The 15,528-nt window shown below is 40.5% G+C and overlaps 1 protein-coding gene across 2 annotated transcripts; it reads left to right on the top strand.

Annotated features, from left to right (window-relative positions):
• The first annotated feature begins 891 nt into the window (after positions 1–891).
• On the top strand, positions 892–13,015 carry LOC110492737 (ras-related protein Rap-1b). Of its 2 annotated transcripts, XM_036945811.2 has the most exons (9): positions 901–1,056; positions 5,536–5,682; positions 9,607–9,695; positions 10,775–10,843; positions 10,928–10,984; positions 11,078–11,218; positions 11,659–11,802; positions 11,975–12,090; positions 12,275–13,015. In XM_036945811.2, the coding sequence occupies exons 3-8, from the start codon at positions 9,639–9,641 to the stop codon at positions 12,059–12,061; spliced, it is 555 nt and encodes a 184-aa protein (XP_036801706.1). In that variant the 5' UTR covers positions 901–1,056; positions 5,536–5,682; positions 9,607–9,638; the 3' UTR covers positions 12,062–12,090; positions 12,275–13,015. The 2 variants fall into 2 exon arrangements, with proteins under 2 accessions (XP_036801707.1, XP_036801706.1); XM_036945812.2 differs by lacking the exon at positions 5,536–5,682 and having other exon boundaries at positions 892–1,056.
• Positions 13,016–15,528: the final 2,513 nt, after the last annotated feature.

Below are 15,528 nucleotides of genomic sequence, written 5' to 3' on the forward strand. Positions count from 1 at the left end.
CGGCACAGCCAGAAGAGGACTGGCCACCCCACATATCCTGGTTCCTCTCCAGGTTTCTTCCTAGGTTTTGGCCTTTCTAGGGAGTTTTCCTAGCCACCGTGCTTCTACACCTGCATTGCTTGTTGTTTGGGGTTTTAGGCTGGGTTTCTGTACAGTACTTTGAGATATCAGCTGATGTACGAAGGGCTATATAAATAAATTTGATTTGATCCCTCAGGAGACCATCCGCCACCTCATCAGGAGCATCCTCAGGCGCTGTAGGGAGGTCATACAGGCACGTGGAGGCCACACACACTACTGAGCCTCATTTGGACTTTTTTAAGGACATTACATCAAAGTTGGATCAGCCTGTAGTGTGGTTTCCACTTTAATTTTGAGTGTGACTCCAAATCCAGACCTCCATGGGTTGATAAATTTGATTTCCATTGATAATATTTGTGTGATTTTGTTGTCAGCACATTCAACTATGTAAAGAAAAAAGTATTTAATAAGAATATTTCATTCAGATCTAGGATGTGTTATTTTAGTGTTCCCTTTATTTTTTTGAGTAGTGTGTGTGTGTGTATATATATATGTGTGTGTGTGTGTGTGTGTGTTTGGCTTGAAGTTGAAGACCCTTGCTTTTTCCTTGCATCTGTTTGAGATGGCTTATTTCTGGGACTTCAAGTGGAAAGTATGCTTTCTAATTGCATACACGACTACAGTATTCTGCATGCCCACATTATCCAAACAGATTTTGTATGGCAGTAGGCCTACTTTATAGTTTTTGTCAGTCCTCAAGTTTATAACGCGAAGACTATGGAAATAAAATTGTAATATCTTATTTAATAACATTTGCACTTTCAGTGAGTGCATGGTTGCCATGATACTCAGATGAGCCATTATGGTTTTATGGACTACAACATTGTGAATCGTCAGGCTGCCTTGAAACTACAGTAGCTAGTGTGCACCGTCCGTTGCCATTTATGGTGGGAGAGGTTAGCTAGCTAGGGATTGACGTTTCCGGAGGTTCATTGAAGTCAGCTATCTAGTGAGGTGGCGGGGAGACAAAACACGGTGAGTAACGATTATCTCTGGTCATAGCAACAGTTTGGGGATAATCAATACTCGAACATGTATATAGGTCGTGAAAATGTTAGAAACGTGTCGGATGGCCAAGTAGGACAGCTAACGTTCAGGCCGGATAGAACGTCTAAGGGAGGCTAACGTTAGCGAAGCAGCTAGCTAACACAACAAGCCGAAGGGAGTTGTCTGTAGCTAGTTCACACCAGTGGTTCACACGCCTTAGTTAGCTAGCTAGCCGTGTTGACTAGTTGAACATTAATTGACTAACTATTAAGAATTTAGCCAGGCACTACCCGGTTGGCTCGCCTAGCTACATTAGTTGTTAGCTATAACTTTGAATCGGACCGGGGGGACGTTAGCTTAGCTAGCAAACTTCGCCATCTAACTTGACTGGCTAGGTACAGCTGATCCCTTCCTCTGAGTTTTAACGTTACACTGAAACGTTCTTTTGTCGAAGTGATGTCAGACACTTCAGACACTGCAAGTTATGTTTCCTATTATTTAGCTAGTTAGCCAACTAGTCGGGGTTTCCCAAACTCAGTGCACGTTCTGGTTTTTGACCTAAGTACAGTAGAAACGTTACACAGCTGATTCAAATAATCAACGAATCATCACGTTTTGATCATTTGAATCCGCATTGTAGTGTTGGGGCAAAAATCTAAACGTGGGATCCCGAGGACCTCAGAGTTGGGGAAAGGCTGATCTAGATGGATAGATTGAGGGGCGGCAGGTAGCCTAGTGGTTAGAGCGTTGGCCCAGTTACTGAAAGGTTGCTGGATAAATCCCAGAGCTGACAAGGTAAAAATCTGTTGTTCTGCCCCTGATAAGGCAGTTAACACTTTTCCTAGGCCGTCATTGTAAATACGAATTTGTTGTTAACTAGTTGCTAAATGCAACCTTTATTTATGTAAATAAGGGTGGCTGGTGTTGTCTTTTGAGAATGTAAGATTTGACACGTGATTTGACATTCAGGAGCACACCCATGTGCAATAAAAGCAATATCCCATCAGGTGTTCCTTTTGTATGCATTCAAGTCAGGATTTTTAGACCATATCTGTCAAGTTTAAGAGTGTAGCCCAATATGTCCTCTTAAAGGAACAAAACTGTACCGTTGCTCCTTTAGGTCCAACTAAGGTCCTTGCATGTTATTTTCATTGCCAAATTACTCCATCTAAACGTGAATCGATTCTCAAATGCAAAATACACACTTAATGTACACTGTTTTACCGGCTTCATTACGGTTGGATCAAACTTCTAGTGGCCCCCTTCTGTTACGCAAAGGTGATTTGACCTAGATGGGCGTCTGGGGAAGGTACTTGTGCTGTTTTAAAGCTAATTCTATGTATTTTGACATGGCTTAGGCCTATGACCACGTTAGATGAATTCAGAATGCTTTGAACATTAAAGGAACACTCAAAATTCGATGACTTTGAAATGTAAAGTGTGCTCATATTTTTTTCACTCTTTTTAGGTCGTTTGACAATTTATACAGACAGTACATACTAGAGGTCGACCGATTATGATTTTTCAACGCCGATACAGATTATTGGAGGGAGAAAAAAGCCAATACCGATTAATCGGCCGATTTAAAAAAATAAATAATAAAAAGTAAAAAATAAAAAAAATGTGTGTATGTATATATATATATATATATATATATATATATATATATATATATATATATATATATATACCGACATCAATGCAGCGTTACCCATCACTCCACAAAAGCCGCGTCCCTTGCAGAGCAAGGGGAACAACCACTCCAAGTCTCAGAGCGAGTGATGTTTGAAACGCTATTAGCGCGCTAACTAGCTAGCCATTTCACATCGGTTACACCAGCCTAATCTCGGGAGTTGATAGGCTTGAAGTCATAAACAGCTCAATGCTTGAAGCACAGCGACGAGCTGCTTGCAAAATGCACGAAAGTGCTGTTTGAATGAATGCTTACAAGCCTGCTGGTGCTTACCATCGCTCAGTCAGACTGCTCTATCAAATATCAAATCATAGACTTAATCATAACATAATAACACACAGAAATACGAGCCTTAGGTCATTAATATGGTCGAATCCAAAAACTATCATCTCGAAAACAAGACATTTGATCTTTCAGTGAAATACGGAACCGTTCCGTATTTTATCTAACGGGTGGCATCCATAAGTCTAAATATTGCTGTTACATTGCACAACCTTCAATGTTATGTCATAATTACGTAAAATTCTGACAAATTAGGCAGCCCAAACTGTTGCATATACACTGACTCTGCGTGCAATGAACGCAAGAGAAGTGACACAATTTCACCTGGCTAATATTGCCTGCTAACCTGGATTTCTTTTAGCAAAATATGCAGGTTTAAAAATATTTACTTCTGTGTATTGATTTTAAGAAAGGCATTGATGATTATGGTTAGGTGCAGTCGTGCAACGATTGTGCTTTTTTCACAAATGCGCTTTTGTTAAATCATCCCCCGTTTGGCGAAGTTCGCTGTCTTTGTACGGAATAAATAGTCTTCAGAGTTCGCAACGAGCCAGGTTAGCAGGCAATATTAACTAAATATGCAGGTTTAAAAATATATACTTGTGTATTGATTTTAAGAAAGGCATTGATGTTTATGGTTAGGTACACATTGGAGCAAGACAGTCCTTTTTTGTGAATACGCACCGCATCGATTATATGCAACGCAGGACACGCTAGATAAACTAGTAATATCATCAACCATGTGTAGTTAACTAGTGATTGATTGATTGTTTTCTGCTAGTTTAATGCTAGCTAGCAACTTACCTTGGCTTCTTACTGCATTCGCGTAACAGGCAGTCTCCTCGTGGAGTGCAATGTAATCAGGTGGTTAGAGCGTTGGACTAGTTAACTGTAAGGTTGCAAGATTGAATCCCCGAGCTGACAAGGTAAAAATCTGTCATTCTGCCCCTGGACAAAGCAGTTAACCCACCGTTCGTAGGCTGTCATTGAAAATAAGAATGTGTTCTTAACTGACTTGCCTAGTTAAATAAAGGATAAATAAAGGTGTAAAAAAAAACTGCCAAATCGGTGTCCAAAAATACAAATTTCCGATTGTTATGAAAACTTGAAATCGGCCCTAATTAATCGTCCATTCCGATTAATCGGTCGACCTCAAGCACATACATATTTTGCCTTGCCCATTCACCCTCTGAATGGCACACATACACAATCCATCTCAAGGCTTAAAAATCCTTCTTTAACCTGTCTCCTCCCCTTCTTCTACACTAATTGAAGTGAATTTAACAAGTGACATCAATAAGGGATCATAGCATTCACCTGGTCAGTCTGTCATGGAAAGAGCAGGAGTTCGTAATATTTTGTACATTCAGTGTACACGTACAGTAGTTCAACTAGCTAGTTCATTACATTTTCCAGTAGCTTGGTGGTAGTTGAACTAAATAAAAATCTAGGTACAGTTTTCAGTAGTTAATTACTTTTATGCCGTGTAGCTAGGCTAACTACTGGAACTACACAACTTTTTAAAATGTACTTTTTTGTTATCGGACTTGCCTAATTCTCACTTGAAGCTGTTTTGGGGTTTAATTAATAGGCTAAATTCCATTAATCCGTTACACATTCTGTTAACATATGACCCCAAAGTGATTTGTTCTTGCAATTTGTAGTCTGACAATACAGATTTACTGATGACACATTTTCACAACGTAGTTTGGATGAACTACCTCATCAAAGTAACTTTTGTTAGGTAAACTATAGTTTTCTTAAGAGTAGCTTTAGTCTAGTGTAACTTCTTCCAATCTGAAGCTTCCCCAACACAGCACGGTAGCATGCACACAATAATGTGATTATTGTGGATAGTCAGGTTAATGTAATAGTCCCGTTTACATGACAGACACATGAAATCAGGCTACTGATGGGACTTTTGATCAATGTAGGAAATACCCAATCAAAATAAACAGTCTACCACTGACTTATTTTTGAGAAGACTTTTTGATTTCTGAGTTCTGACGAAAAGTTTGTATGTGAAAAATATTTATAAGATGATGCATACGTTCAGTTTTTCAGAACTCACTTCACTCGCACATAAGAGGGATGCTTGCGCTACCACACACTGGCAAATGCGCAAATCAAATATCCAGCTGGAGCGATGATTAAGCTGTTACCATGTCCTAATCATTTGAAAGATTGCTCAGAAAACCAGGTGTTTTAATCGGCGTATGATTACCTCGATTATGACATTACGCCAATTTAGATAAGCAGAGTAAGGTATTTACGTGACTAACGCCATACTCGGCATTCTGTCATAATCAGTTTAATATTGTTTACATGCGGTGTGCATGTAAACATACTCACTGATGAGTAGATGATTCAGGCTAATGTACACCTACTGTTTGGAAATGTGTGTCCCACTCCCAACTCTGTCAAAGTGCAGGCCTAAGATTATTCACAAAAAGTTAAATGCAATTTATATATTTCTTCTGTCTTTTTCCTAGTTTTGTGGGGATTCTTTGGAGTAGCCTAGCTCCTTTGGCTCCCAACACAGCATCCACACCTGCCCACAGATGTCAGTGTGTCCTGGGAACTGCTAGCCTTCCCTCACTAGATGTAGTGGGGAGTTGTCCTTTCCAGCCTTGAGCACAGTAGGTTATGTCCTTAGAGTGGGTGTTTTTGCTATAAAATGAGTTTCAGTGCAGAAACTAGGCTATTCTATGCTGACTGGGAACGCACCACTCACAGGCTTATGTTAAGAGAATACTGGTTCTGAACCCTCACTGACTTATAACATTTCAAGATGCTGTGCAGTGGGCATGGTGGGTTTGCCAAATTCTTGTCAACATGGAGACACTCACCATATCAGCTGTGTTTTGCAGGAATACTGACATTGGAATTGACCATGTGAAGTTCTACAGGCATTTGCAGTGATCTACTAAAGTATTGGGGACAGGGAAACTTTGTTGTTATTTGGGCTCTTGTTCTTCAGCGCTTTAGATTTGAAATGGTACAATGACTGAGGTTAAATTGCAGACAAATATACAACCAAACTTCTATTTTTGGTGTAAATGGAATGTTATACAGTAGAAGGGTCCAGACACATTTTTTGTGATGACATGTATGATATTTGTGCGTCTAACTTTCTCCCAAACTTTCATACTTATTCACGATTCATTCAGGATTATCTGTAATAATGGTAGCATCCACATGAAGGTAGATGTGTTTAGAAACCTATTCTAGTCACAATAAAAGTGACTCCAAAATGACACTACATTATTTATCATTCGTTTCTATTGGGCACAAAATAATCTGAAACACAACCAAAACAAACAGAAAATGCATTCAACAAATTGAGTCAAGCTTGATGTAGTCATTCTGTTCTATGAATATGGGGCCAAATACTTAACTTTTTACTACTTTACTACTTTCTTACTAATAAACATACAGTGGGGAGAACAAGTATTTGATACACTGCTGATTTTGCAGGTTTTCCTACTTACAAAGCATGTAGAGGTCTGTAATTTTTATCATAGGTGCACTTCAACTGAGACGGAATCTAAAACAAAAATCCAGAAAATCACATTGTATGATTAAGTAATTAATTAGCATTTTATTGCATGACATATCAGAAAAGCAGAACTAAATATTTGGTACAGAAACCTTTGTTTACAATTACAGAGATTATACGTTTCCTGTAGTTCTTGACCAGGTTTGCACACACTGCAGCAGGGATTTTGGCCCACTCCTCCATACAGACCATCTCCAGATCCTTCAGGTTTCGGGGCTGTTGCTGGGCAATACAGACTTTCAGCTCCCTCCAAAGATTATCTATTGGGTTTAGGTCTGGAGACTGGCTAGGCCTCTATAGGACCTTGAGATGCTTCTTACCAAGCCACTCCTTAGTTGCCCTGGCTGTGTGTTTCGAGTCGTTGTCATGCTGGAAGACCCAGCCACGACCCATCTTCAATGCTTGTACTGAGGGAAAGAGGTTGTTGGTCAAGATCTCACGATACATGGCCCCATCCATCCTCCCCTCAATACGGTGCAGTCGTCCTGTCCCTTTTGCAGAAAAGCATCCCCAAAGAATGTTTCCACCTCCATGCTTCACGGTTGGAATGGTGTTCTTGGGGTTGTACTCATCCTTCTTCCTCCAAACATGGCGAGTGGAGTTTAGACCAAAAAGCTCTATTTTTGTCTCATCAGACCACATGACCATCTCCCATTCCTCCTCTGGATCATCCAGATGGTCATTGGAAAACTTCAGACGGGCCTGGACATGCGCTGGCTTGAGCAGGGGGACCTTGCGAGCGCTGCAGGATTTTGATCCATGACGGCGTAGCGTGTTACTAATGGGTTTCTTTGAGACTGTGGTCCCAGCTCTCTTCAGGTCATTGACCAGGTCCTGCCGTGTAGTTCTAGGCTGATCCCTCACCTTCCTCATGAGCATTGATGCCCCATGAGGTGAGAGCTTGCAGACCGAGGGTGATTGACCGTCATCTTGAACTTCTTCCATTTTCTAATAATTGCGCCAACAGTTGTTGCCTTCTCACCAAGCTGCTTGCCTATTGTCCTGTAGCCCATCCCAGCCTTGTGCAGGTCTACAATTTTATCCCTGATGTCCTTACACAGCTCTCTGGTCTTGGCCATTGTGGAGAGGTTGGAGTCTGATTGAGTGTGTGGACAGGTGTCTCTTATACAGGTAACAAGTTCAAACAGGTGCAGTTAATACAGGTAATGAGTGGAGAACAGGAAGGCTTCTTAAAGAAAAACAAACAGGTCTGTGAGAGCCGGAATTCTTACTGGTTGGTAGGTGATCAAATACTTATATCATGCAATAAAATGCAAATTAATTACTTAAAAATCATACAATGTGATTTTCTGGATTTTTGTTTTAGATTCCGTCTATCACAGTTGAAGTGTACCTATGATAATAATTACAGACCTCTACATGCTTTGTAAGTAGGAAAACCTGCAAAATCAGCAGTGTATCAAATACTTGTTCTCCCCACTGTATAAGTGAATTTATCCCAACACTTTTGGTCCCCTAAAATGCGGGGACTATGTACAATTTCTAAACAGTTCACCTGATATGGATGAAAATACCTTCAAATTAAAGCTGACAGTCTGCACTTTAACCTCCTTGTCCATTGTATCATTTCAAATCCAAAGTGCTGGAGTACAGAGCCAAAACATCAACAAATGTGTGACTGTCCCAATACTTTTGGAGCTCACTGTATTTGCTTAAGCGCTATTCCAGATGTTTCACCTGTAATCAGTCAACTAAAGGCCATCAGATAAAAGTGAAATGTCTTTCTGAAACCTTTGTGACACATACTTTGTTTCGTATTCTTACTGCAGCTGTAGGTTTAACTTCTGCTTCTAAAAATGGGCTAATATCAGAAACAAACACAGAAGTGTCCTTTCTTGGTCTGGTCACTATTTAAGAAGCGCAATTGTCATTCTCTTACTATGATCTCTGTTCTGTTTTTTCTATATGCACATAATTTTCACAGAGGAAGGGGTGTATCGCAATGGCCTGAGGATTGAATGGACCTTTGTAACATACCGCCCAACTCTCATGCTGCTGCCGCTTGGAATTTGTTAGGTTTGCATAGCTAGATAATGATAGTGGGTTTGGATTATTTCTCTGCACAGCACATAAAATGTATTTTCTCATGGAAGAGTTTTTGCCTATGCCTGTTAGTAATTCCTATTGGACATAAAGAGACATTGCGTCTTTTCCTCCAATAAATCAATGACAACACGTTGAAGCGATCCCACTTATTTTCAACGTGGTCCCGTTGGAATACAGACAAAATAAAACAATAACAAAGGTGTCATGGGGATAATATTCTGTAGAGAAAAGTTTCTCTTGGCAGGTGCCTCACGTTTCCATGGCTTGCTCCAAGACAGAACAGGAAACGATTACGGGATAGCTTTGTAATATCAAGTCATAAAAACTGATGAGTTTTTTTTATAATGTTGTGCTATTTTAACAAGTCTTACTTCTCACCTTGCCAAGCTGATAGAGGCAGTGACGCCTCACCCCACATGGCCTTCTCCTATGCATGCTAATTAGATGAAGCTATTTGTGGCACTATGGCTATTGCCTACCGTCTCCATAGAGACTGAGCTTTTTGACAATTAGCATCAGTTCACTGTCACTCAAGTGTTATAGGGCGTCATTTTATAATGGGGAAATAAATCTCTGGGTCATCTTGGCTCTATTTGTTTTCTTCTTTTGAAAAGAAGGCCTTGTCATGCCGGCAGATGTACCTGGATAGTGAGTCAGAAAGAGAGCTCCTTCTTTTGGCAGAGGGGAGTTTCAGTTTCTGAATATGTATTGTCAAAGGGGATTACCGCGACAAAGCAGTTATGTTTAGGCTTGGCTATGTATAACTAAAGTAGTTAGATAATGGACAAGCCAAGGGAACCGCCCACAATGTGGCGTCTAGAGCTGATGAAAACCGAAGGGAATTATTGGCTTCTCCTCATGTGTGGCCTGCAATGTGTAAAATTATATAAATAAGTAGGCCTAACCAATGTTCTCTCTCTTGTCTCATCTCTTGCAGACTTTTGTGCCGTCGAGTGAAGTAACCCCACCATGCGTGAATACAAGCTAGTGGTTTTAGGCTCAGGAGGTGTAGGCAAATCTGCACTGGTTAGTAGTAAAGGTTTCTGTTTTGAGTCATTCTGGGTGCATTGAGTGCAGGGCTTTAAAGTGTGACCATTTTGGTCGCATATGCCCCTAAATATTTTGCTGTGTGACTTGGAATTTCAATTTGGGAGCACCAGTGTGCACCTAGAACAAAAAATCAGCCAGATAATAATTGTTGTAATGATTAAGCTGCCCTAGAGAAAAAAAACAGCTCGTCTGTAGCCCAAACCGTTGAAAAGTTGTGACCATATTACCGGCACTACGTTTTTTTTCCCCCCTTCTATTGCGCATTGGCGCTGCAGCTGGATGCATCTTCATTGGCGGGCCATATTTTCCATTCATAAACCATGTCGCGGGCCATATTTTCCATTCATAAACCATGTCGCGGGCCATATTTTCCATTCATAAACCATGTTGCGGGCCATATTTTCCATTCATAAACCATGTCGCGGGCCATATTTTCCATTCATAAACCATGTCGCGGGCCATATTTTCCATTCATAAACCATGTCGCGGGCCATATTTTCCATTCATAAACCATGTCGCGGGCCATATTTTCCATTCATAAACCATGTCGCGGGCCATATTTTCCATTCATAAACCATGTTGTGGGCCGTTAACAACTTGTTCAGTCATGTTACCGCATTATGCAGCTCATTAGGAAACTGTTTTTTTTTCACAATGTTAGCTAACCTAATATTCCACAAATTACTTTGTCATTTCAATGACAGGTATTTGTATCCACATTTTAACTTTTATAATAAACAGATGTTGTACCCTGGAAACAGATTAGTTTCCTGGGCACAACATGTGCTTCAAAAATATTGACAAGTCATATAGGCCCAATGAACGCTGTATCTAAATCAATTTAAAAAATCTTATTTTCTGGTGTCTTATTTTCCAGAAAATACGATTTAGGTACAGCCTTTATTGGGCCAATATGACTTATTTTTGAAGCACATGTTGTGCTACCAATGAAAGTGTTTCATTTAGAGCCCTGATTGAGTGGCTGTTTTGATTTGGAGAATGTACGAGTCACTCTCTACATTCATGTTCTCCTCCCCTTGCCTTTTCTCTTCCAGACTGTCCAATTTGTACAGGGTATTTTTGTGGAAAAATATGACCCCACAATAGAAGACTCCTACAGAAAGGTAAGCTGCCCTATAGTTACCAACTTTTCAATTGCCACCACTGATGTCAAAATGCTACTAAACGTTACTCCCTCTCTCCCACAGCAAGTTGAAGTGGATGGGCAGCAGTGCATGCTTGAAATCCTTGACACAGCTGGAACAGTAGGTAGAATGTGTCCATGTTAGCCATGGTGACAGATTTTAACAGTAAATATGACCAGTATGTCATGGAGTCTTTCCTCTGCTGTTCTACAGGAGCAGTTCACAGCGATGAGGGACTTGTACATGAAGAACGGTCAAGGCTTCGCTCTTGTATACTCCATCACGGCGCAGTCCACATTTAATGATCTACAGGACCTTCGGGAACAGATCCTGAGAGTAAAGGACACTGAGGATGTGAGTATTGTAGCTTATCAGGGCTCAGTCACTGTCATTGACGTGCTTCCAACACTTGGGCCTCGTTGTCAATGCATTTATTACAGCTGCTATGAAATCTATGATACGTTTATGATTTATATGCAATTTTAATGGTGTTTTAAATGAAAGAGTGTGTTGGCTCTTAACTTGTAATCCTACTGCTCTGAGAGCCATAGGTTCTCTCAAAGGGTATTCTCTGTGCGGGAAGAGCATAGCAATAACAAAGTAGAAATGTCATGAGAGATGTTTGCCAGTTTCAGTTTAGCTCTAATTTCTGTCACATGCAGAGTTTGTACAGTATTGATTTGTTGTCACGTTATGGAGACTTATATGGCCTATATTTTTGCTTTGGAAAGCAACAGGGTAAAGAGCTATAGTCTCTCATTGTCTTCTATCTATTTCTCATTATTTTGTATCAGGTCCCCATGATCCTGGTGGGCAACAAGTGTGACCTGGAGGATGAGCGTGTGGTGGGCAAGGAGCAGGGTCAGAACTTGGCCAGACAGTGGAACAACTGTGCCTTTCTAGAGTCCTCAGCTAAATCAAAGATCAACGTTAATGAGGTAAGCCCCACCGCTTTCATTTCCAGTCACCTGAACTGAATGAATGTATGTTACGTCTCGGAGTTGACGAGAATTGCAATAAGAATATACATCTCATTAAGTAAACAAGTGTGATTATCTGGGGCTTACAACAGATGTATCTCTAACTACTGGCTCCTTTGGTCTGCTTTAGATTTTCTATGACCTGGTCAGACAGATCAATAGGAAAACACCGATAGAAAGGAAGAAGGAAAAGAAGTCAAATTGCACACTGCTCTGAAGCTCCCCCTTACAGCAGCTCTGAGCCAAGTGAGTGGGCTAAGATGGGATCCAATGGGTGATATGGAATCTGTGTCTAATGTTATCATCGTCCCATGAGTATGGCACCAGCTAATGTACTTGCATTGATATATTTGTTTTCTGTCAGAATAAACTGAAAAAAGGAATAAAAAAAGTACCTGTGGAGTTACATGTCCTCTGTCTCTTCTTGTAGGAAGCTGCAATACAATACTGGTGCCCAGTTGGAAGGTGCCAGCATTTCAAGCCCTTTCAATAACGAATGGAGATGTTTGACAATAGCAGAAAATTTAATTCTCTACTTCACCACTCTAATAATGGAGGATTCTTCATGGATACTCTTTGCTTTGTAATGGTTAAGAAATCCAGACCTTTTTCTCTCTTTTTAATTTTGTCAATGGGACCGCCTTGTGATGAAGAGTTTTCCCTTTCCCCTGTTTTATAAATTACAATTTAAAACAAAGAAGACTACCAAGCAATTTATTGTGGATTTGGACAATTAGGTTGTTTGCAGATATTTTCATAAATTTGGCTCATTTCAAAATGTTTGCAAAATAAATCATGGTAAATATTGGCCCTTTTCATTACCTTACCCATCTGCACTAATTGTGTCAACAGTAATGCATCAACTTCCATGTTTTCTTTCTCCTATTACTTTTAAGAAGTTGTATTCATCAAATAACATATTTACTAAGTGACTTTGTTTTATTTGGGAAGCTGCAAGGCTTTCGTTTTTCCCATAATATATTCTTGTTTTGTTTTTTTGAATAATGAAGCTGTGGGAAGTGTGTTTTATAGAATAGGGGAAATAAGGAGACTTGATTTCTGTCTTGAGGTTGAAAATATGTTGTACTAAACCAACTCTATTGTGTCTTGTTACCTTGTCGCAAATGATTTTCCAGCTTTTATGAATGATAAAAAATGTACATTTTCATTATCTTTTGTCAATGCATTTTATTTTCTCTATACATGAATCAATATAATTTTTGCCTGTTGCAAGTCTCTAGTGTTTTGCGGGAACATTAAATGATTGTTGGCATAGAATTAGAATGAGACAGCTCGCCTTTCTGAAATACAGCCATTTCGCATCGTTACTGATGCGCCAACTGCTGCCTCCAATCGTCACAGTTCATCCTGTCTAATTCAGGCCCATTATTTTTAGCCTGATTTAGAGTTTCCTTTTTTTAAATGATATGATTTAAAAGCCTGATAACTTATCCTAGAAAATGACCGATGCAGCAGACAAGCTCGAGGTGTTCACATGCAGGAATTTGAGAAATTCAACAGCAGTGGCTCTTCATGAGATGTGGCCACAGCAAAAGGCCTACTACTTGGCTTATGAGGAACCACCCAAGCAGGTGCAGGGTGTGTGCCAGACTTGCTGAGCGGAAAGGCAGACAAGTCACCTGTTATTGTTCTGCGACGGCAACAGGGTTCGCTTCCGCGGCTGTGTCACGAATGTCAGACCTAGCTGACTAAACTCAACTCCATGCTGAAGGAAGTTACTGATGAACTCCACCAATGGGGTTGAGCAGATTCCAGGCTTTGTGGAATTCAGCTCCGACTACATCAATTCGCCCAAGCTCAATACTTAATAAATGTTTAATTATGAAATGCTTTACCTTGTACCTATGTTTGTCCTCTGTGGTGAATGCCTTTGTTAGCAGAAATCCATACTTTTTCAATAAACGTTAATCAAATACAACCCCCCCCAAACAAACGACCCGCTGTCGTGGGCTGCTCAGCTTGGCACTCTTATTGTCGCTTCAAAAGCAGCTAAATCTGTGGGAAGCTGCAAAGGAAATGGGGAAGAAGGGTGTTTAACCTGGCCACTGTGCCCAGGTTAATGAGGCCACATTGTTGACGAAAAAGGCCTCCAAATAAGTAAATTAATCCAATCAGCTGAATAATTATTCAGAACGGATAACTTTTTTCTCCATGTATATATTTCATATTAAACTGTGATTATATTTTCTCAAAATAGTAGAAACAAGTTTAAAGTTTTATTAGGACATCAACATTGATGGAGCAATTCCCATACCAGACAGTCAGGATGCTCTTGATTGTGCAGCGGTAGTATATGAGGAAGACCGTGCTTCTACACTTGCATTGTTTGCTGTTTGGGGTTTTATGCTGGGTTTCTGTGCAGCACTTTGTGACATCAGCTGATGTAAGAAGGGCTTTATAAATACATTTGATTGATTGATTGATTGACCTGGGGCGACATGCCAAATTTCTTCAGCGGCCTTAGGAAGTAGAGACGCTGCTGTGCCTTCTTGGTGAGTGGTGGTGGTGTTGGTCCATTGCAAGTTCTCTGTGATGTGGACTCCGAGGAACTTGTGACACTGCTGCAGTCCCGTTGATGTGGAATGGGGCATGTTCCCTCCTCGGCTTTCTGAAATCAACTATCAACTCCTTGGTTTGCTGATGTTGAGGGAAAGGTTGATTCAACAATGCCAGTTCTCTTACCTCCTCGCTATAGGCTGACTCGTTGTAGGTTAACAGGCCTACAATCGTTGTGTCATCAGCAAACTTGATGATGGGGTTGGTGTCGTGCAAAGCCACACAGTCGTGGGTGAAAAGGGAGTAGAGGACTTAGGACACACCCCTGAGGGGATCCTGTGTTAAGAGTGTTCACAATCCTCACAGCCTGTGGTCTGCCCGTTCAGAGGTTCAAGATCCAGTTGCAGAGGGATGTGTCCAGACCCAGGGCTTGGCAACAATAGTGTTGAATGCTGAACTGTAGTCAATGAACAGCATTCTCACATAGGTGTTTCTCTTGTGCAGATGTGTGATTTGGTTGTGGAGCCAATAAGAATCATTGGGATTGATTCTGCTGACATTAAATGCTGCAGTACGGGCTTTCAACATTGTACAGATATCTCTGTTTATCCAAGGTTTTTGGTTGGGGTTTGTAGGCAAATTGGAGTGGGTCCAGTGTCTCTAGCCTTGAAGTTCATTGAGTGCCGCCTTGGGGTTTGCTTGTAGCGGTATGTACACAGTTATGATAATAACACATTCATTCCCTCTGCATATAGTGGGTTCTGCATTTTAACATCAAGAAACTCCAGGCTGGGCGAACAGCAGTTGCAATGTTTTTAACTTTGATACACCAGGAATTGTTTGAGAAAACATGCCTCTCACCCTGATTTACCAGAATAGAAGAATCAAGTGTACGTAAGCCATGTCTCAGTAAAAAGAGACAGCATATCCTGATGTCCGTCTGCGATTGAATCACCCACGGACTGGTTTATAATAATATACTATTCTACCCTGAAGAGTTTGCGTGCATTGTTTCACACGATATGATTGTAAAAGTGACTTTGATTGAAATTAAGTTGCAGCAATGAGACGCTTTCAGAGCGGGGCAGAGAAAAGAAAAATAAAGATTTAATTTGAACAGAAAAATTACACATTTCTTTAGTAAAAAGACAGGTGCTGGTAATAATA

The sequence above is a fragment of the Oncorhynchus mykiss genome, chromosome 16 (assembly GCF_057628025.1).
Source record: "Oncorhynchus mykiss isolate SJ-2025 chromosome 16, ASM5762802v1, whole genome shotgun sequence".
Taxonomy (NCBI): domain Eukaryota; kingdom Metazoa; phylum Chordata; class Actinopteri; order Salmoniformes; family Salmonidae; genus Oncorhynchus; species Oncorhynchus mykiss.